Source organism: Falco punctatus (genome assembly GCF_963210335.1).
Source record: "Falco punctatus genome assembly, chromosome: 4".
Taxonomy (NCBI): Eukaryota; Metazoa; Chordata; class Aves; order Falconiformes; family Falconidae; genus Falco; species Falco punctatus.
The window spans coordinates 98,063,776-98,086,466 of NC_137583.1; the positions used below are offsets into that span (position 1 = coordinate 98,063,776).

General features: G+C 40.4%; 1 protein-coding gene across 7 annotated transcripts in view; it reads left to right on the forward strand.

Moving 5' to 3' along the window:
- Positions 1–22,691, forward strand: part of TRAK1 (trafficking kinesin protein 1) — a 141,052-nt gene that overhangs the window by 44,841 nt on the left and 73,520 nt on the right. For all 7 annotated transcript variants that reach the window (XM_080382622.1, XM_080382627.1, XM_080382629.1 and 4 more), the window contains exons 2-3: positions 5,155–5,447; positions 22,017–22,211. In XM_080382622.1, coding sequence (XP_080238748.1) covers positions 5,155–5,447; positions 22,017–22,211 — 488 coding nt within the window. The remainder of the gene's footprint in view (positions 1–5,154; positions 5,448–22,016; positions 22,212–22,691) is intronic.

Sequence of the window (22,691 nt, forward strand, 5' to 3'; positions counted from 1 at the left end):
CGTCTCAGATCTTCATTATTGATTCAGGTGGGCTACTTTATATTAGATTTATCTTAGCACCTTGGGCTGAATGTCCCCACTCAACTGTGCAGTTTGAAGCTTCTTGAAGGAGAAAAATGCAGTAGGTGCAAGTCAGATGCCCTTGCATTGATGCAGCCCTCAGGGTTATTTGAAGTCCCAGTTTGGCAGCAGGCTGCATTTGAAGTACAACTCTTGGAGTAGAGTTTTCAGGTTCTCTTACTCAAAAGGGAATTGGTTTTTCATGTGTACACTAGCTCACAGTACGTGGTTTTGCTTCAAAGCTCTGCTCCTGGTCTAAACTAAATAATTAAGTATGAGAGTATGCGTAGCAAAAGGATGACCTGTAACAAAAGGAACATTTTAGTTGGAAGCCCTAGAAAGGTATTTCCCCCCCTCTTTTAAGGAAGCATTTAAGTTCACAAATGTTTGCAGTGGTCAAGCTGCCATTTTGGACTAATGAATAAAAGTATTATGTGGCGCACAGAATGTGAGCTAGGTAGCTAAAAATTGTTCACAGCTTAATAATCACCATAGGGTGCAATGTGTGGGTTTTGGGTAGCATTTGTACATTTGAGTACGTTTGTAGGAGTTCCAGATGTTTTGTGACTACAGTATACTGCTGTTGCTGCAGTCCCAAGATAGGGATGAGAATAACATTGCAATGTTACAAATAATGTATCTTCTGGCATTGCTGGGATATGGGTATGTGGCTGAAGAGCTCGGTATCTTTTACTGCTTTTGAGGGAGGAATAAGGTTTACTAACTCATTTCTGCCTTAGATTCAGAGGTAAATTGTGTTAATACTGAATGCAGAAAACCTTTCTCAAATGACTGAGAAACAGCAAGTGGTTTATTTTATTTGTATGAAACTTGTGCTGTATGACACTTAACCCCTTCCCCCCAAAACACACTGCAAACAAAAAATGAACATAACTTTTTAAAATGGTCAGAACCAAGAAATGGCTGACTGATGTATTATTTTTTCTTTACCTCAAAACTCTCAAATCTTGGCTGTTTTCTGATGTGAATGTGACTGTTAGCATTAAGCTGCATTGCCTAGGTACTTACAGCTGGATAACTTTTTTTAACAAAAAGGTGGAATGCAGTGCTGGCTAACCACAACTCAATTTTGGGGCAGGCTTTTGTAATCTGGCCTGCCACAGGCACACTGCAATCAGTACCCGAGGTACTTCCTGATCAGGACTTAGCTACGCTGCAGTCATAGTCCAAACTATTGCGCAGATGTACTATTAGATGACAGTGATGTTTGGTGTATTTAAAATTTAAGCTTTTCATATATTAATCATGCAAACACTTCATTTTAAGCATGTATTGGGTTAGTCCAAAATCTGGATTTAGTACGGAGGAGGTGTGCAGGAGCAAGTCTTTGTGCTTGTGTCATTGCTCTTATGAAGTACAAGATTTGAGTGAGTCCCTTTAACAAATACTTACAGGTAAGGGGTGGGGTTTTTTTCAGAGTAAAATGGCCTGATTAAAAAGATTTAGGTAATAAACTTGGAATTGTGGTCTTCCTGCAAACAGTTTTACGCTGAAGAATGAAGTTCAGACATTCCAAATTAAATATTTCTTTACATCCAGGTCTGTTTATTGGCCCCAAACGGTCTTTGTATTTAGACTGGTAGAAATGGTGCAATACAGCTATTGAGGCAGAAGCTGAATTATACTGTATTAGGTAGATGAGTTATTTGAATCCTGTATGGAGGCTGCTGTTGACATAGAGAGTAGAAAGAATGAAATGCATTGAACTTTCATCAAGAAAAGTGATCATCTGACTTATAAATTGTACACAAAGTTTGGATGTCAGGAGTAAATACAAGATACTGCAATAACAATTTGTGTAGTCTTCTTATTACAAATACAATATATGCAGGTGAGGCTGACTAAAGAATAATATTAATGTATTGTATTTCGTGGGTTTAGTAGCTACAATGTCTATTTCTCTTCATGGGCTGCTCTAGCTATCTTCTAAATAATGCTCAGCTGTATTTTGGATTTTTTTCTGCAACAGGAAGATTTAGATGAATACTTAAAGGAAAAGTGTGCACCCCTGCGTTAGGTGGTAATATTTGCCTTGCAAGAGAGGCCACAGAGGCAGTGCTTCTATAGATTTGATAATCAAAACAACATTTTTTTTCCACTGTGTATATGGAAATGGAAGCTATTGAATAAGTCTGAAAGGAAGCAGGCATACTCATTTATGCCTGCTTTATTCCCTCCATGATAAAAGGTTTTAAGACCAAGGCAAATTCTCTCCCTTAATCCAGAACTTGACTTTCTCATGCAGATGTTACATGCATTTCTGCAGCAGACCAGGCAGACTGACTTGTGGGGATTTTTGGGGGGATGTTTTTGTTGCTTGTTTGGTTTTTTTCCAAGCTCTGCTCATAGTTTCCGCAAGTGTCAACAATGAAACAGCTTGTGTGAAGGAAAAGCATTGATGACTTTTTGTTTCTGAATGTGTCTATTTACTTGTCCTTAACAGTGACAAGGCGGAAGCTGTTGGAGTGCAGCATACAGGATTCCACGGTACCTTGGTGGGGTGAATGTTAAACTGGGTGAAGGCAGAGAGGTGAAGCTCATTCAGCACAAACTTCTAACGTAACTTGGAATATTGTGTTCTGGGCAAAAGTATTTTTGGTCAGAACTATGTGGAAGATAGTCGTGAATGAATTAAGGTGATCAGGTACATCAGACGTTGAATGTCAGTGTGTCCAGAAAAGTTACAAGATCTCACATTCCCAAAACTCACTTGAAGACTTTTACACAAAAATTGCACTTTGATTATCAGTGTTATTGCATTTGGTAGTGTTGGTATGTTGTTGGCTTTCTGTAATTGCTGAGGCAGGGCATGGAGAAGAAAGCAAGAAAAGCTGGAGTGCTGTTGATGCTTTCAGTTACTTACTCCCAGACATACCCTTGTTCATAACAACAGACAGCTCAGTTTCCCAAAACAAACGTGATTCACAAATGCATGGTAGCAACTAGGACAAAAATGGAGCCCTTTTAATCAGTCAGTTTGTGCATTTTCAGTGTATTTTCTTGTTCATAGCTTAAGCTGTTTCTATCTTCAATGCAGAGTGGAAAACAAAGATTTCCATTTTGATTCCAACTTCATTTGAACAACTAATTTCTAATATCAGTAAATCTTCCTCTTGTTATTCCTAAAGAGCCACTTGAAAGTGGGACCATTTTAAAAATAATCAGTACAAATGACCCCATTGTTCTTTCCAGTAGGTCCTGTGATAGCTCAGGAATAATGGATGCTCTACTGGGGAACCAGAATGTTTTCTGTTAAAGCACTCAAGGGAAACTTTCCCTTCCTGAAGCTACCAGAGTATAGTACCATTTATATGAGAGTACGTATCCGAAAGTTATCACTTGATTTAATATGTTCCTGTAGCTATTAAAATCATTACAAAATACAGGTTTTGAGCCTCTGAGTGAGAACTATTTTCATGTTAAATGATACCCTGCAGATATAGAAGTATATGTAATTGAGGAGAACTTAACCCACCCTCATACACAAAACATTTTATTTTTTTGGAGTTAATATTGCCCATCTGTTTTCCAATTGTGGTGTTCTGATTTCAGTGTAAACACATCCTTGTTGAGACCCACTGAAGGAGGAGACAATTGTGCTTTTTTTGTTCTTATGCCTGTGGTGACAGGGAAAAATGGGTTGAGAAAAGATGGTAGTGTTCTTTGTATTACAACTTTGTTGCAAGGTTTCTCTGAAGCTTACTCCCAGAAGGTCTAGAACGCATTATCTGTGTCTTGACAGTTGAGACAGATGCTTAAGTCTTGTGATGACTTTCTAGAAATACTGTCATGGTTTGGTGAAGCAATAATGTTATTTACTACAAATGCCAGAAAATAAGATGTCAAAATCTTGTGTGTAGCTTTAACGGCAAAATAGGATTATCTGGGCATGTTCCTAGAGATTAAAGAGAACCTCTTTAATAGGATTCTCCAGAAAACTCTTGTATTTCTGGTTCTCAATGAATGACTGAACATTCCATGTTCTGTTGCTGCACATGCATATTGAATTGTATCCACATCTTCTGGTTGCAGACCAGTGCATTTATGTCTTCTTGCTGGCTGTTTTTCTGCTTTTCCCATGTAATCTGGGTGTTCTTGTGTGTCTTGTTCTTCAGCTGCTGCTTATGTCTTGTAACTACTACATATATAGTCCTTTTTTTTTTTTTTCCTGTCCTTCAAGTCCTTTCCGAAGACTGGTTTTCCACAATCCCATGGTTGTATTTTCCTTTCCTCGTAGTAGTGAGCATTTGCATCTTTCCTTATGCTGTTAATAACCAAAACCAGTACCATGCCACCAGTTATTGCAGGGCCTTTAGTCCCTTATTTGAAAGGTTCAGTGAAGTTTTTGGATAAAGGTGTTCTTCATTCCTTCTCTGGCCATTCTAATCTTGCTGGAGGCATCGGTATCTGTCTTTGAGGGACTTTGCTCCCTGTTTGATGCTGAAGCACTGGGGAGCCACAGTAAGTGGGTACCCCCTTAACTCAGTGCAGCTTGAGTTCTGTTTCCTGTGTACTCTGTAAAGGGAACAAAGATGCCAGCTGGCAGTCTGGCAGTGAAGGGCTGAGCTGTGCAGGGTGGCCTAGTGCAGAGGAAAGTCTAGCAGGGGTAGTTTAAGCTGATATTAATTTCTGTATTGTTTGCTGTCAGTCAGTTTTGAATGATGATGTTAAAGTACCAGTAAATCGCCTAGTGGTGCGCAGTCTGTCTGTGCAGCGTGGCTCGTACAACACACTGGGTTACACAGAGCTTTTGCTTGGCTGGTGTGGGAGAAGGTTAGCTGGTGAATGAGCCAAGGTGGATGGGCTGTGCTTACTCCAGGTTGGATGAGGCAAAAAAACAGATGCTTAATCAGCTGTTGGTAAATAACACTGTCCAAGGAATAGCACTTTCCTACCTGACATGACCGTGCAAGGTGCAGAGATAGGCAGCCGCTCTCTGAAATGTGTTTGGGTTTTAGCATTTGCTGGATTTATCAGGTTAAACCAATGTTTAAGGATAATAAAATTATCTATTCCAATTTATGCTGTTTGGAATGTCTTGAATTGAGCACTGGTTTCCTTTGTGTATTGCAGACTTCTTGAAGCCAACTCTAGCAAAGAGAAAGAGTTCTGTTTCTGCCAGCCAGACCCAGTCTCCAGTGCTGGTCCCCCTGATGGCAATTTGTACAACCCTGTGAAACCTGCCAAGCTGGACGCCACAGCTTTGCACGACTGCACTTTGGCCGCCACTGTGCCTCCTTTGGAGCTGTCAAATCATGCAGTCCTAGCCTGTGACACAGGCATTCACGAAGAGCACTATGTAAGTGAAGCAGTGGAAGATGATGTGCCAGACTGCAGAGAGTACAGAGATGCCTGCACCATTACTGGTAAGCAGTCAGATCTTTTATCTTGGGAAGGGTGTGGAGATGTACAGTTAAGCGTCTGTTCTTAAGCTGTTGATGAGGTATCCGATTCATGGACAGGGCTGCTGATGCTCTGCGCGTTTTTTTCTTGTTTAAGAAATGATTTCACAAGCACCTGAATTTTCAATGAAAGCACTTTTGTAAGGTTTAAGGAAGGCTCTTGCAAATAGGCTAGACCAATGACAGCTGTGAAGCTAGGAAACTGATGTGCTTGGGAAGTTGAACCATTTGAAGTTTGTTTGGAAAATAAGCCAATTGCAAGTCAGGGGTGAGGGGAAGGAATCTTGGAATGGTTGTCCCAATGTTCAACATAATTTAGATCTTTATCTTAATATGAGAATTGGTTTGTGGGAGAAGGGGATGAGAGAAGTAGTATCTAACATATTTTGGCTGTACATCTTTCTGCTTTTCAAACCATTCCATTTTTGTCACATCAGTTCTGGGACTATAAAAGTTAAGTGTATAAGGAATGGCTTCTGCATGCTTCTATGAAAGGTTAAATGTCTTTTTATCATAAATTCATACAAAAAAAAATTAGTATGTGTTTAAGTATGGTATTTTAAGTAGAATTAGATTCTTAGTGATGTGGTCAGCTGACCTGATTTTTTTTGTGTTTGAATAATCATGGTAATTCGGTTTAGTCATGGTTGTGTCCATGAGATGACAGGCAGTTTCCATTCCAAATGCATGGTTTGTTGGCTGAGCTGTGAGGTTTCCTTTTAGCTTAAAGTGACCTTGTCAGTGCCAAGGTCTTTTGGGAATGTTTGAGAAGTTAGCTAGCAGAGTTTTCAGGAGGGATAATTGAGAGGGCTGAGAAAAACACAAATAAGACGGGGCCATGTTAGCTGACTACTAGGTATGTTTATCCTGAGTTACTTCCAGCCTTTTCTAGAGTGGTCTGAAGGTCAGAGAACTAGTTAATGGTGACCGTCAACAGATACTTTTGTAGTATGCCCTAGCTTAGCTCAGCCCAGTTGCTGTGTAGTTACTAAGGGTTGATACTCTGAAAAAAGAAAATAGAAGGGGGGAGATGCTCTGCAAGTCCATCGTGATTCCCTTGAGAAGACAAGCAGCAGGATAACAGTGATGTCAGTTTCAGGTATGATTCTACATACAATAAATATTTTGTTAACAGAAACTTACTCCCCATCCCTCCTCCCTTGTGTTCATGGGTTTAGAGCTCTTTAACTGGTTCATTTATAAATGGGTCACTCTTGACTGCCATGTAGATATTAGCTTGCTAGGTAGCCTAAAAACTACACATTACATAAATGCGTTGCTAGTAGCATAACTGTTTTCCAGGCCCCTTCTAGAATAATTTCTTTTTGCAGGTTGTTCTGTTGGCTGTATCCTGTGCCCTCTCCCTTCCCTCTCTTGTTAACAGGAAGATGTTAACTTTACGTTTTTCTGTTTCTGACTACAAGCCCAGACAAACAACTTTTTTCATGAACCAAGATGCTTTCTTGGTTATGGTTCCTTGAAAGGCAAGATAAACTCTTGTTTTTTTTAATTTTTAAAAGTAGCTTTTGTTAAGTGGAGGTCAGTGCATGTTTTCCTACCTGACACTCTTTCAAACTTGGTTCAGTTTCTGAATTTCTTTCTTCTTGCTTAGTTGTCAGCCAAGTGTGGTTTACTGATTGATCCTGTAATGCTTTTTCTATGGATTAGCTGTTCTGCAGCAGCACATTTTTATTGCTTGTGACTCCGAGACAACATAATAGGACTTGCAGTAGAAATAGTGGTGTGTAGTTTTGGTTAGTTGTTTAGTTTTGGGTTTTTAGGGTGTTTTTTTTTTTTTTTCTTTTTAAATGGCTGTTTGCTATGCTTCTTAAGGGTCTCAATGGACATAGACTGGGGTTTAGGAATTGGTCTCATACTTGCTCTGTAAAATATCTGTGGTGTCAGTAGTATGTGCTGGTGTGCAGCGTATACCCTTGAAACAAGCAGTAAAATCCTTGCAGAGGAATAAGGATTGTCAGAGACTTCGACACAAAACTTTATGTAGGTCTTACTGACAGGTTAGTGCTATTTACACTTTAAAACTGTTTAGTGGGAAAGAAATTGCTCATATCAAGTCTGCATATACCATAATTTTTCTTCTGATGCCAAGCATTGCCTCATCCTAGAGCTGGCATGTTCAAATTTAGCAATCAGGACAATCTGTTTTCTTGTAGTCTGAGACTAACAGCTAAAGCCTATTGTAAAAGACATCTGCAAAAATTCTTGCAAGTAAAGGCTTGAACAGAGTTAAAAAAACCCTGAAACTGAGTCACAGTGCTGTGTAGTGATGCTTTCTGAAACCAACTAGTTAATAGTAATGTAATTAGAGTTGGCTGATACAATTTGTTCTTAGGCTTAAATTATATGATGTGCACATCTTGCTATTTAACTTTTCAAGAAGCCCATTGGTGCTCAAAGAATTTTAAATTCTTGCTACCTTTTTTCTTTTCTTTTCCCTCCCCTATTCTCTTTGCTGGAGAGGAGCACTTGGGCATTCTCTGCCAGCAGCATGATCTATCCTGCCTGGGACCTAAGAGCAGATGCAATGTAGCTGAGGGTGCATTGCACATTCTGATTGTGCTAAGCATGTTTTCTTGGACAGAGGGTTGGCTTCAATGTTTCCTGTCCCCAAACCACCTCAGAATGATAATGCTTTTGCAGATTCCTGCGGGAGTGCAGCTGGAGGTAGTTTAGGCAACTGGTCTGGATAGAATCCCTGTTCTGTTTTTGTGGCAGAGAGGAGATGAGTTACTCTCTAGCTAGGTCACACCTCTGATCTGTGTAACTATGTGGCCTAAAAGCAGTTATGCTGGCGTAACCCATGGAATGAGCACTGCAGGGGTGGGCCTGGGTCACAAAAAATGGTGAGATTAAAAGATTCCCTAAGCCAGTGTTACCTCAGAGTTGGGGATAGCACCGTAAAAGACTACTGCTTTCCCACTGAATTTGGTAGTAAAGCGATCCAAAAGTCATAGTTGCTATAATTGAAGTGTTATACAAGTAGACACTTCTGAATCTGTGCTAATTTGAGCATAGAAGGGAATATGAAATAGATAATTTATCCAGTTATAAAAAAAATAGTTGTGAATGTTTTAAGAGTTACTAAAAAAATGTTACTGGTAGTGCATGTTTTTTCTAAACGCTGGTAGTATTAAACCTGAAAATGGATTCAGTAGCTGGTTTAGCAGATTTTTTTTTTTTTTTTTAATTATTACTTCATTTTGGGTTTTGGTAAGATTTAAGGGAAGAGTTGGATGTAGTCTGACTTAGAGGGTTTTAGTGCTATCACTTGAGGAACCTCTGTAGGTAAATAGGGAGAAGGAGATTCATATCCCGAGGCTGGTGGACAGTGGGGCAGCACTGCATGACATAAGCCGGTGTGCTGCTACTACATGTGTGGGGTACCGGTCTTGTCCTAGTTGTTTTTTTTCCTTTGAACTTTTCTTTTTCTTGCGGATACCGTTCATCTGAGAGTGTAAAGGTAGGAATACGGATGTAGCACCATCTAGTGTTCCTTTTGCTGGAAACGGGATCGAAGTGCTTTTAAAGGTGTGTCTGTCTGTCCTGTTAATTGCAGTGCAGACCTGGATGCTTCTAGTCAGGTGTTGATGGAAACAGGAGCTGACGTTGGGGGCTTTCTTCTCTGTTGTACACCCCTGCCCCATTTTTTGCAAAGCAGGAAGGGCTGTAATTGTGACATCATAAAGCACAGTGCCACTAAGTTGCTCAATAGTGTGGTTGCCTTTCTTCTTTGTCTGTCAGCTGCTATCAGACAAATCCCGTCCTTTTGGAAATGGAGAGTACAGTGGGGGTGAAAGCCTGAAACACCATTGTAGTATAGATTTAATCTTTTGACAGATGTTTAGCTGTCGGTGGTTTTGTGTTTGGTGGTTGTTTTTTTTTTTGCAGTGGTTTGGGTTTTTTTGCCCCTTAGTTTCTCTATAAATATGCATAACAGTATTGTTGGCCATCTTCAGTAAGTTAATTTTCAGTCTGCTTTCTCATGTCTGAAGACTTGCTATTTCCAATGATTTTGGCATGATATACTTTGCAATTCAAGAGCTGACTGCTTAATATGCCATGTAGGTTTCCTTCATCCTTCTCTGAAAAAGGAGAGAATGAATGGGCTGTGATTTAAATTGCCTAGCTCCTTCATTAATTTGCATGATTCATTTGTTCATTGTACTAATTACTCTTTCCAAATGCACGTCAGAGTGTGTTCTCTGGCTGTCATGCTAGGGGCAATTTCCTGAGGGTTCTTGGGAAATTCTTTGTGGTGATAACCTGTTCTGTATGTTACTTTGTAATTAACACAAGTAGATTTGTTTATTTTAAAATAAAGTTACATCACTGGATGGGTCAAGCCATGAAATCTTTTTCTCTCAGCTGGGAGGTATCTCTGAGAAGAGTTGGTATTTTTTGACCTTGCAGGGTATAACTTCTAACTTACTGCAATGGTGGGTAGTCCTAATGTCCAGAGAAACCGACTTTCTCCTGCTCTCAGGCCTTTCACAATCTCCTAGCAACAAAGACATTTGGGTGCAGAAAGTTTTCTCTGGATTTTCATTCTGCCTCTCTTGTTATTGAGGCTATAATTGTGTTCTCATATGAAACAGAGCTTCTGTTCTTTCCACCAGCTGTTACCACTCTTCATTCCTCATGGCAACATCAAGCAGTTTTGATGACTGACTGATCCTGCAGATAGCTGGTGTAATTCTGACCATTTTTTTTTTTTCTGTAGTCAGTTGATTTGACAAGGCATGCCTAGGGCCTGTGGAATTTCCATTCCAGTCACCTGTGGTCATGTGTCGTGTCTGTGTGTGCCCCGCCAAGGTGCATGTTTTTGTTCGCAAGGCTGAATTTCGATTCCTTCTGTTCCAAGCCTGACAAAGCATGACTGCCCCAACGTAACTCCTTAAGATTTTGCTAATACAGGTTGTTACTAGAATGCTTTACTCCTGTCACGTGGGAGATGGGAAAATACTGTATCCATGGCCGTCCTGTTTTGGGTGCATGAGATACCATCAGACCTTGCATAGTTGCTAATCTGAGGCAGTTGAACAGGGTGCTGTGATTGTATTTGGTACCTGTTAAAGGCTGGGTGGTTGTTCTCTAAGTTACAAAAGTATTGATAAAATAATAACAGTTTTGAATTGCTTCTCTCTATCTGAACCTCTTTGAGTTCTGTTATGGTTAGCTTTCTCTTTTAGTGGTTGTTCCCTACACAGCAAAAACTTGCTCTAGCACTTTATGCTTTTTCAGCTCCTGTTTTGGGATACTTTTGTGGTTTTTCTTGGTTTCATCGGTATGAGAGAAAAGGTCTAAGATGGTGTTTGGTGGAGCTGGAATTCAAATAAAGAACATAAGAAATGCTCTCCTGGGTTGGACCACCTGGTTCACGACTGTGTTTCTGACTCCAGCAGCAGCAGATGCTGGGTATGGAAAGTACGTGCTCAGCCACTCTTAGCAGCATGTTCTCAGAATAAGTACCCCATCTAGCAGAACCGTTGTACTAGGGATATAGACACTACATCCCTGCCTAGCTCTTATAGTGTCTATTTGGTGTTGGACCCTGTCCATGACTTTAAAACCTTTCTGAATCTGCTGATTGTGTTACCGTGGTAGTTCATGGCTTTTATTGGCTGTGTGCAGTGGTACTTACACCAGTCTTGCACTGGTTGCTGTCAGTATGTGTTGTTGTTATCTAGGATGTAGTGAATGTCAGTTTTTTATTCCCCTTATGTTTTTATCTTTGTGATATTTGAAAAATCTCCATCACTTTCACACCCTGGCCTGCTCCTTTCCCAGCTTTCTTAGTCTGTCCTTTAAGCAAAACTTCAAGCATGTCAGCTCTTACCTCAGTCCTTTTACTTTGCTGTTGCTGTCACTAGTCCCATACTGTAAGTTGGATCTAGTTTTGGTCTCTTCTCCCTCTTCTTTCCTGACCCTTCCTGTAAGCAGTTATTGCTAAATTCTGAGCACTCTTTCTTTCTCTAAGTCACGCAAAAAATGCTTATCCTATTAACATGAGATAACTCTCTCAGCATGAGTGGAACTGTTCTGTGGCGCTGACTTTAGTTCTGTCTAGCATACTCTACCAAAATGATCGTACTCTCTGTGCCTGCTGCACCATTGCATCTGTTCGAATTTTCTGGCTGGCTTTTGGTGGATTCTCATTCAACTTCATGCAGCTTCTCCTACCCCTCCCTTCCCCACCACCCTGGCTTCCTGTCAGTTGTTTTCCAGCTCTTGCTCTTTGCCAACAACTTGTTCTTTTTCCTGATTCCTCTCCTCTGACAGGCTGTTAATGCTACTACCTCTTAGTCTGTATCCCAGACACACTTTTTTTTTTTTTCTTTCAAGGATGATGTTTTTGTGCTTTGGTGGGGTTGGTTTGTTTATTTGTTTTTTCCCCAAGCAGAGTTGTGGGCTACTGCTATGCTCCTTATGCAGCCCTCCTACTTATACTCCTCCTCCTAGTAGGAGGATACATGGGTTTTAGTGTAAACTGTCAATTCTAGAGTCACTGTGAAAGCAACCACAGGAATTACTGAAATCCAGTGTGACTTATTAAAATTTGTTTCTAGATTTTCCCTTATTTTGGCAAGCACTTGTCATTGCTAAATATTTACTTCATTTGAGGTAGGGATGTGTGAGAACAGTAAGTGTTCGTCAGTGTTCTGTGTTCTTTGGAGAAACAACTCTTGAAGGCAAGTACCTGGTAGATTTTTTGGGAGGTGCATTGTGGTGCACTTGAGTAGTAATGGAAGACTAAAAAGCTACATTTGGTTATTGGCGTATTATGGAATACAAGTATTTTGACATATTTAAATTTGCCTCCATAACATGCTGAGTGCAGCTTTACCTTTCTCCCTCAATGCACATGTATGTGTCCATCCCAAAACAAAAAAAAATTCCTTTTAAAGTCAACAACTGTAAAAACCAAGCTACACAAGGATTAATTCTTATGTTTGGTTGTGATTCTAAAGCTTCATTGACATCCATTGTTTAGGGGCTAGCACATTTTGTAGCTGGGCTGAACAACAAGCAAAGGCAGGACAATTGCTTTTCAGGGTTTTCCGTACTCAGTGATTTATCAATGGGTTTTTGAGACGTTCTCAGTCTGTCGTGGAAGCTGGAAGATCCTAATGGTTAATGGATGTGTTTATTCTTTCTGCTGCTGAACAGTGCGTTGCCAGCATGCATTTGACACATGAATAGCTTTTGTTCCTGCTCTAAAAGAATAGCCATGGTGGTGGAGTTTCCTTTTATTTTCTGTTTAATGTAAAAATAAAAGCATGAGTATGGCTGCATTTATCTACAAAGAAAAACGTCTCCATACTGAAGCAAAGCTCACTTAAATTTATGGCATAATGTATAGTAGGGGTCTAATAGTTTAATGGTCTCTCATCACGCAGATCTGTCTCACCTTTTGTACCCAGTAGAAATGTGTGTGTAGGATGAAACCAAAGCAGGGAGACATTAACCTAGTAAACAATGATATTTCTCACATTGGAATCACGCTTCCCAGTAGTTTGATCTTTGTTAGCTTTGACATTCCCAGCTTTATCCCAGTCTTTATTTGGTGTGTTTGACTAAGCCAAGTTTTCTTCCAGCTTATTTCTTCAATATGCTTTCAGCTGCCAAATTTAAGTAGTTTTCTACCAAGGAAGGTTACATGGTGGAAACAGTGCTTTATTCTCCCAAGTATGCAGATGTAGGCTGAGTCCACTGACCTATATGGGAAGACAGTTCCATGGGTTGTGCACCCCACAGACAGGTTTGGCCGGTGCCTGGTGTGGCAGAACTGAAGGAACAGCATTTTTTTTTTCTTCTTCCACTTCAGCTGGCAGCCTGGTCAATGTAATTATTTTTTCCTCACAACAGTATTCTTTTGGATAATATTGAATGATCTGATCTTTCATACCTATTCTACTTGGTAGCAAAGGAAGAACTGTGATTATGTTCTGTGCAGCTTTCTCACCCTTGCATAAATCCTTTAAAACTTTTTGAGGAGAAGAGACTTCTTCCCAGTAATGAAGCTGGATTTGTTCAGAGGAAAGGCGATGGGAGTCGGTGCGGGGAAGAAAAGCAAAGTCTTGGAAGTCTTCTTCCTTCCTACTGCTATCCTTGCTCTTATAAATGCATGTTTGTATGAATTAAAATATCAAATGGCAGACAACTGAAGTGACGCATGGTATTATATAGATAATATGGTGAGAATCCCTGTTAGAGTGCTTTGTTCTTCTCCATGGGCTGGACTTATCATCCAGAATTCCTTTGCTGTGATTCACTGTGCCCACTTGGCGACCACAGCTAGCTGCCTTTCCTGTGGTGCCCCACCTGCGCAAGGTGGGAAGGCCAGTTGAGATCTGTGCGTGCAAGGGGCAGTACTGAGTTACAGGCCAGCTGAAACCTTGCTGTGGCAGCCCAGAATGGGAATACCTGAGGTTAGCATGGCGTCTTTTCTTTTCCCATGGAAGACTGGATTTTGTGCAGTGTTTTCCATGTTTAGAGGCAGAAGAACCACTGCTTAAACAACTTTGGGTGTGGCAGGACTTGGAATTCCAAAATTGTGTCATGCCAGTCAAGTTACAGAAGTTGCCATGGGCTGTTTGCGGAATCTTGATTTTTAAGGGTATGAGACAGCATTCTTGTTGAAAAGCTTTTGCTCCAGCAGTTTGACTTTGCAGCCAGCATTGAGACTTCAGATATGTAGGATGCTAAGGCTCTTTCCCTTTGGGCAAGTCAGTGAGTTGAAAGGATGGTGAGTTTTCTTTTTATTAGAAGTAATTTTTTGCCCAGCTGATCACACACTTATTAAAACACACATATTGTGTATATGCAGTCCTGAGTTCAGCAGTAGTATTTATAAGACTTCAGTATAATTAGCCACATTGTGGGCATCCTGGAACTGAAATTAAATAGGGATATGATGGGTTCTGGTATTTTGCCTATTGCAGGTACATGTGTAGAGTAACTGTTAAATAATGTTCCAAAAATACTTGTAATTCTGGACCCCAGTTAGTACATAATGCCAGTGTGTGGGTGGGGGCCTGGAGAGCTCAGATAATGGATGACTACAGGCTATATTTCTCTGTTCAGTAGACTAGCTAGCAGCCTGATTGTGGACTTGAAGCTTCTCATTTACCCTTTTGCTTTTCATTTTTATGTAGATCTCTTCACAAGGGTAATGCCTAGTTCACACCTCTCCATTGTTGTCTAAATGGACAGAAAGCATTGGGAAAATGAGGCTATTGAGCTGCTTCAAACAGCAAGGAAGTACCTGTTGGAAAAGCATTTAGAGAAAGACCTTCTCTCTTGCTTCCTTCTCTGGGATATGATTAGGCTTTAGGCTTGTGGTTTGCTGAGAAAGGCAAAACCTATTGTAGTCATGGTTTCTTGGCTGCTTGCCAAGCTAGGTTAGGAGACTTTTCTCAGAAGGAGTTTCCAGAATTTTCTCAGCCCAATGGAATGGGATGACTTTTCACATTATGGAGTTGCATATTTTTTCACTATTTTAAAAATGAGGGAGATACTGAATACACTGAGAATTTTAAACAGGGCACTTCCTGCTTAAAAACTGCTCTTGTGTGACAGTACATGTACTACAGAATTTTGTGTAATTTTTCATACAGGGATACAAAATTTGTCCAGTGCTTGCTGATCCTCGGTTTCTAGTAAGGGTCTCTTTAAGTCTTTAAGACTTTCAGACTTTCTCAGTGTGTTTATGCATCACATGAAGTAAAAATCATCAGTCAAGATTCACTAATATTTAGCATAGAATAACCTCAAGCTGATGAACTCTAATTTCTTGCATTACATGTGGCTGGACTTTAGTCTCCATGTGGCAGGGCTGTTCTGCAGAGAACCTTGCCTTCACTTAAGTAGTAGGGAGCCAGCACTGGAATTGATCCTTTCAGGTACTGTGTGCTTTTTTCCCCCCCGATATAAATTGTTATGTATTGACCAGCCGTTTTTGAAGGTTTTTTCCCCCCATGTCTCTCTGTTTTAAACTTCAGAGAGCTATATGTCAAGGCTAAGTGTAATACGTGTGTGGGAAATGGGACGGAGCTGAAAAGCAGACAGCGAGGAATAGGTGGCTTCATGGAGTAGTAGACTTCTTCATTCCTCCTTTACTCGGAGAGTTTCTTTGTTTCTCTCATCTATTTTTGTTACTGTGCTCTTACCTACTTCTGTTTCCTCAACTGCCTCAAAAGGTTGGGACACATTACGATGCCTTAATTCTGTTACGGGAAATGAAAAAATTTGCCCAAGAGTGACAACAGAGACCGGTTTGGTTTGGTTTGTTTTTTTAAGGAGAGGGTTATTTAGCCCACACCAGGAAGGGGCAGGCTGAGCACCAGCTGCTGGGTGGTGGTGCAGTGGAGTCTCCTGGAAGATGGTCAGCGTGGGTGGGTGACACAACCTGATCACCAAAGCTTGTGCTTTGAGAGTTGCTGAGCAGCCTGGCAGTTGCCCATGGTCACACCTGGAGCATAGTTGTGCTGAACACACCGCTTCTGTGCAGCAGTGGTTTGTTTCCCTTTTCTCAGAGGAGGCTCTTCAGGGTAGCACAGCTGCTTTGAGCCATTTGCAAGGTGTTGGCCTCCGTCCGGGCCATGACTCTGGCACACGGTGCTCTGAGAATGACGCTGTCTCTGGGTAGTTATCTTGTGATCTTCCTTGTCTTGACTTGTCTTGTGTGTTCTGGCCTGGCCCGTCTTGAGCACAAGCCTGACCCTAACGTGGTGCATGGCAGGGTTGAGTCGATGAGAAATTGTTCTGCTCCTTTTGCAGCAAGGGGCTGTGAAGGAGAAGCGGGCTGCCGATGCCGGTTGGGTTTAGGGTCTCGGGTAATAAGGCGCTTCTTGCGCCAGGTGGCAGCATCCGCTGCCAGCAGGTTTTAACCTTGAAAGGGGACCCCGTGCTTGGAAACAAACCGATAAAACCATAAAGATCGAGCTCGGTTAGGACCGGAATTTGGAGAGAACGAAACTAAATATTTTATGTCCATGCAATGACTGTACTGATAAGCTGTGTTGTATTGTGTTTCTAAAAACTCCTGCAGATACCAGGAATTTAGATTTGTAGAGTTTCTTTTCTCTGTGTATGTTTTTTGTGTACATTGTAGGGATTTTCTTTTGCTTGTCGTCCCTCTTCCTCTTTTTCTTTTTTTCTGAATTTGTCACTACTTTTTATGTGAAGTTGATGCTGAAATTGAATAGGTGGTCCTTTATTGATCCAGCTAGGTTTAATTTTGACACTCGGATATGGCTGGCTATTCAGCCATAGCTGAAAACAAGTGAGACACACAAGCCTGGTAGGAAATGGAGTTTCAGAGGTGAGCTGCTCTGGGTGACCATGTTGTTTGGAATGTGATCTTCAAATGTGGCTGCCTGTGGTTCATGTTGAACTTCGCTTGAGTTGACGTTAGTTCAATCAAGGCTGAATTGCTGGGTCGTGAGGTGCTGGCATAGTTCTACCCATCCAAACAGCATGACAGCTAAATGTATATTTAACACTGTATGGGAAGTGACCTAATGTATTGCACGGCTGCATGAGTGCAGGATGAAAATGGCAGTGGGTGGCAGCACCCTACACAATGCCACATGATCTGTGTGATGTTATGTGCACAGAGGGGGACTGGCAGTCCTTGAGGTGCCCTTTCAGTACAATCAGCTCCTCTTGTTTTAGACCTTTCACTCCATTTTCTGTTTGATCAGCACCTTGCTCACTTGTCAGCAGAGGAGTGGTGTAAGCGTACACCAAAAATAAGCTGTTATCATCATGTGGTTGTCCTAAAAACTATGCCTCTTCCCACCCCAAAAATAAATAAAAAAAATATTAAAAAATTACCCTCGCTTCCATCTCCACAATGAAAAGTTAATTTACTATACTTAGGGCATTTTGTATGGATAGAGGTGTTGGCTTCTGGAGAAAGCGAACTGACAAAATAGTCTAAGGTATCCAGATCAGCAAGTCTAATAAAAATTCCTCTAAGGAAATGTAAGCAACCTGAAACAACCAGTGAAACTTTAGTGGCTGTCTTTAAGTTGGGTGGGAGGTGGCGGAAAAATTGAAGTCCAGAGAAGTGAAAATATGCCAATCAGTCAAATGCCAACGTATGAAAAGACATGGAACTAGCTAATAAGTATTCCATGACTAACTATTGAGATAGGAATAGAAAAATCCAGGACACTCAGCTGAAGTGTTCTGATCAGTTTTGTCATCTTTACTGAAAGAGAAGATTACAATCTGAAGCCACAAAATAATCAGCACAGAAGTCTTTCAAAGAACTGGATTATTTGAACATCTCATTTAGAAAACATACCGAGGATGAGGAAAAATAATGTAAAAAAATCCTGCAAAGCAGACCGACTAACTTTATTTCTGGAGGAACAAGGGCATAGAGAAGTATATTTTTGCACTGGAATAGGTGAGGTGGGGTGTTTGTGCATGTGCTGCATGTAAGCTGAGAAGACAGCAAAGCAGTGGAATGTGTTACTCAAAAAAAATGTGGAAAAAATTACCAATTTTTTCTTGTTTATATATAATTATTTCTATACAGTGGTGAAAGCTGCAGAGTTCTGCACTATGAAAGAACATTAGCAAATCTTTCTCTGTAACTTTTTTTTCAGAAGTGGAACCTGGAATGACCCACGCTTTAGCAAGAATCATGAGTTCATAATTCATTTAGCTATTTAAGTTAGTTGCAATTTGCTTGTAGAAGTTCCTGTTTGCTAAGGATGTCCAGAAAACTGCAAGTTTAAAATTGCTTAGGCTACAAAGAACAAAATCCTTAACAAAGCAACTTACAAGGATATGTCAATTATATTTTGTTGTATCATTTTTCATTAATCTTCAATTAATTGTCTTAAGCTTGTAGTCTTAAGCTTAAGTTATATTTAACTCAGTAAAATGAAGGTACCACTTAGGACAAGAGGAAGTGCAACAGTTTTGTTTGTTGGACATCGGTTAACTTAATCATAAACCACAAATGATGCCTTAGGTGTTCTTAGTAGAGAAGTTATTTATCTTAGTTGAAATAGTAATAAAAAGTATCTAGAAGCACAGTCAGGGTCTTTATAAAAATAAGACTGGTATTTTGGGATCAGGGATGGCGTTAGTCTGCGTACCTTCTCATAACAAGTGCCTGCGCCTCAGAAAAAGTAAGGGAGGAAAAGTGAAGGGGAAGGCTGTGTAATTGTACTGAGAATATTGCTGGGATTTAAATGGTGAGCTAAGGTTTAGTCACACACAAGTGTAATCACAGTGTCCTGTTTTTCCAAATAGGCAATTACATCAGACCCTGCTCCTATTTCCTGTTGGTATACTGATTTTAAAATTGCAATAGAAGTTAATGACAATAGCGTCATAATGAGTTGCCTTTCCAGTTACTCGTTAATATCTTTTCCAGTTGTTAGGCCTTTTGAATTGCTCACAAACACTCAGAATTTATTATATGGTAAAGTAGAAAAATTGTCTTGGTTGACTTGTATTCCATGTTAATTTTTATTTCTTTGCTTTCTGTCCTTTATGTTCCAGTGGATTTCTTCTCCACAATAAAACTGTATGGGTTTCCTTTGTGTGTGTGCATGTATGGTTTTCTTTCCTCCTCAAATTTTATTGGTAACTTCTTTTGCATTCCATTTTTTGTTACTTTTTGTGATACAGCAAACCAGTTTGCTTCTGTGCACAAAGTTACTTGCCTGCAACTTTCTCTTTTCATCTATAAAGTCAGTTAAATTCTTTTGAAATACTAATTAAAAGCAGAAAGACACTAAAGGTTTGGACTTTCTCAAGTTTTTTATTTCCTTGTTTCCAAGAAGACCACTTCAGTTAGGCTGTGTAGACTCTTACCAGTTTTTCACAAGAGGAGAACGAATAACATTTCAGACATGTGCACACACGCCAACAACCTCAATGAAAAAACAACCCCATATTCTTGACAGTGAGAGCAATTAGGTAATCTAGAGATAAATATGTTTTAAAATATATATATTTGTGTATGCATGCACACAAATGTCTCTTCTTGTTTAACTGACATCAGTGGGTGTTGTTTAGAAGATCAGCTGGCTTTTCTGAACTCAGATGGTTGCAGGCAACTCAGATGGGTTTTGTCAGCAGTTAAAAAGGTAGCCAGGGAGGAAGAAAGGTTTGTAGTTAGAGGTTTGCTCTTGGCTTTTAAAACCTGAGAAATGGGTCTTGTTTCTCTGTGTAAGCTAGTAATTCTCCAAGGGGGCTGCAAGGACTTTTAAAAATGATGTGTGCAGGCTGACACTCATATTGCATGGACTCCATAAAAATAGCATTGCTGCACGTCTGGGTACCTAATCCTACTGACTTTTGCACATCCACTTCTGCAGTGATGTTTGGAGAACACTTAGAGATGTACAAGTTAGCAGAATGGCCAGGATGAAAGCAGAGGAGAATACTTTCTGATAGGTAATAGCAGACTCCTCGAGTCATAAGGTATGATGCAACTTTCCCAGATGAATTTTAGTTTTAATCAATAAAGGGTATAGGCAGGAGATTAGCAGTATGAGTTCATCTTTGTATCTGCTGCCCTGTTGTCTGATAGAATAGTAACATTCTTGCTGTCTTTAGTGCTTGGGATGATGCTTATGACAATGCGATTTCTGGATTAGGAAGATTAAAAAAGAAGAGGTAATTGGTGGCTTATAGAAAAGTATGTGTTACTTCCCCATTCCCCTCTCCTCCTCCTCCCCTGACAGGTGAGTTTCACTTGCAAGTGTACATCAGTCCTGTGATAATGAGTTTCTCCCTTAGGAAAACAGGTGTCGTTGTCTGGGAACAGCAAGAGCAGGGCTGCCTTACCGCCTTGCCGGCAGCTGAGTGTGACCACGGGGAGGGAAGGGCAGGATCCTTGTTGGCAGAGCCCAGTCTCTTTTGTTCCTGAGTAAACTGACTCTCTGGTGATCATCAGGTAAATGTCAGGTACCGAGCTGGTCTGTAGTCAATCCAGGCAGTGAGTCGGTCTCAGTGGGGGATAGAGCTGGGCACAGACCTCCCCAGCAGTGCTGCACAGGGGAAGACAGGGGGGCTTGGGTTTAAATGGGGCACCTGGGCCACTGGGCAGAGGGTGCTGCGTGGGGTCCTGACAAGCCCGGTCAGAGTAATAAAGGCCAACAGGTGCACTCAGGGCCTTCATGGTCTTTGTTATTTACTGTGGTGTGAGTTGTAGCAACAGGTGCAAGAGTTAGGGCACTGGTTAAAGATGGAGCTGCATTGCACAGCATGTGAGCAGCCTTCCTCAGTGCTTGCCCTTCCAAAATAGGCTTAGATAGCTCTTTCTGATTTTAAGGGGTGGGTGAGGGTGGCTAGTGGTGTTCTTTTCTTTTTGTCCTGGCATGGAAATGGGTAGATTGATGCACTAAGTATTGATGGAAAATGAACCACGTGTTGCTCTGTTTCTTAACAGTTATTTAGTAAGACACTGTAGTTAATTTTATATGGTGATTAAGATGTATATTTAAAATTATCGTGCCTTTTTTGGGTATTGACACAGAGACAGACACACAAAATTCTTCATTATGGAATAATATAGGTTGGAAGGTACCTCTGGAGGTTATCTGTTCTGACTTCGATCAGGTCTTTTAAAGAGAGTGCTCATGGCCTCATGTAGATGAGTAGTCAGTCTTTCCAAAGATGGCAAATTTCCTAGCCTCTCTGCACCCCTGTTCCCATGTTTGACCATCCTCATGCTGTAGAAGTTTTTATGTTGAAGTTTTAGTGTTAAAACTTCTCGGCTGCCTCTTGTCCTGAATTTCAATCTCTAACTTTAATTGCATCATATTTGCAGTTGTTGATGGTTGTTGGTATCTGTTTTTAAAACATGTGTTTTAAAATGTGTGCAAACTTGATATACTTGTGAACACAAGGGACTGATGTCACAAAATACAGGTCGAGATAGTGTCAAAAGGTGCCCTAAAAGTTCTTGCAGCCAACTTTACCAGTGCATCTTAGGTGTGAACAGTGACCCTGTTTGCTATTGCAATCCGGGATTTTTCTTGAGAAAAATCTGCCAGTAGCAAAGGCAAAAAAAATAGTGGTACTGAACTATGATCAAAGACCAAGTGAAGGAGGTATGTAAAGCTTGCAAGCTAAAAATATGTGAAGTAGAACATGAAAAATGAAAATCCCTATATGCACTAATTCTTTATCCACACCCCGGTTGTAATTACCCTGTCTTGGTCAATGCTCACTTGCTCTTTACTCTCCCCCTGCCCATCTGCTCCCCTCCGCAGCCCTCTTCTTCAATAGAAGTGTCCTTTCTTCTAGAGGTTGGGCTTTTTTGTCCCTGAGAGCGTGCCTTTGTATTTTCTGCTAGTAAATATTTTATTTGGGGATAATTTGTACTAGTTGTAACTTCTAAACAGATTAGCGTCTAGCTGTTCTTTACATGTAGAAGAATCTTGGCGATATCAAAACAAACTGACATCTTTCTAGCTTGTACGTATGGTACTCAATTTAAGGTAACTAACAGAGATTGTCGTCTTTCTCTTACAGATGTGTGCAATAGTACCAATCTTCCTGAAGTTGAAATCATCAGTCTACTGGAAGAGCAGCTGCCTCATTATAAGCTAAGAGCAGATACAATCTATGGTTATGACCACGACGACTGGCTTCATACACCTCTCATTTCTCCTGATGTGAATATTGACTTAACAACTGAGCAAATAGAAGAGACCTTGAAATACTTCCGTAAGTCAAAACTTCAGAAATTGTACTGAGGAACAAATAAAATAGTGCTATCTTTGTTATTTTCTCCAAAGTATCTGTGCAATTCTGTTACGACTATGAAAGCAAGAGAGCTGTCTGTGATTTATTGCTTTGGTCTTCAAGTTTGTGGTAGATAGAAAACAAAGGAAACATTTAATCAGGAACAGCAGTTGCATTTGTAATTTTTGTGTGCTTCTCTTCACGTTAGCAAATATTGATGAAACAGAAATACTTCTTTTTGCTTGTGATCTCTCTGGCAAGAGACTGAAATTTATCTATCTGTACAACATAGAAAGCTTAGACAAATATGTTTCCATATTTGCTTTTTTTGACCATATTCTCTGACACATTGCAACGTTGTCTGATGGTACTGTGTGCCAGCATCACGGCATGACATCAAATAATTTTCTGCAGCTTAAACTTGCAGGAAAAACTTGTCAAGAACCAAACTGAGCATTTGGT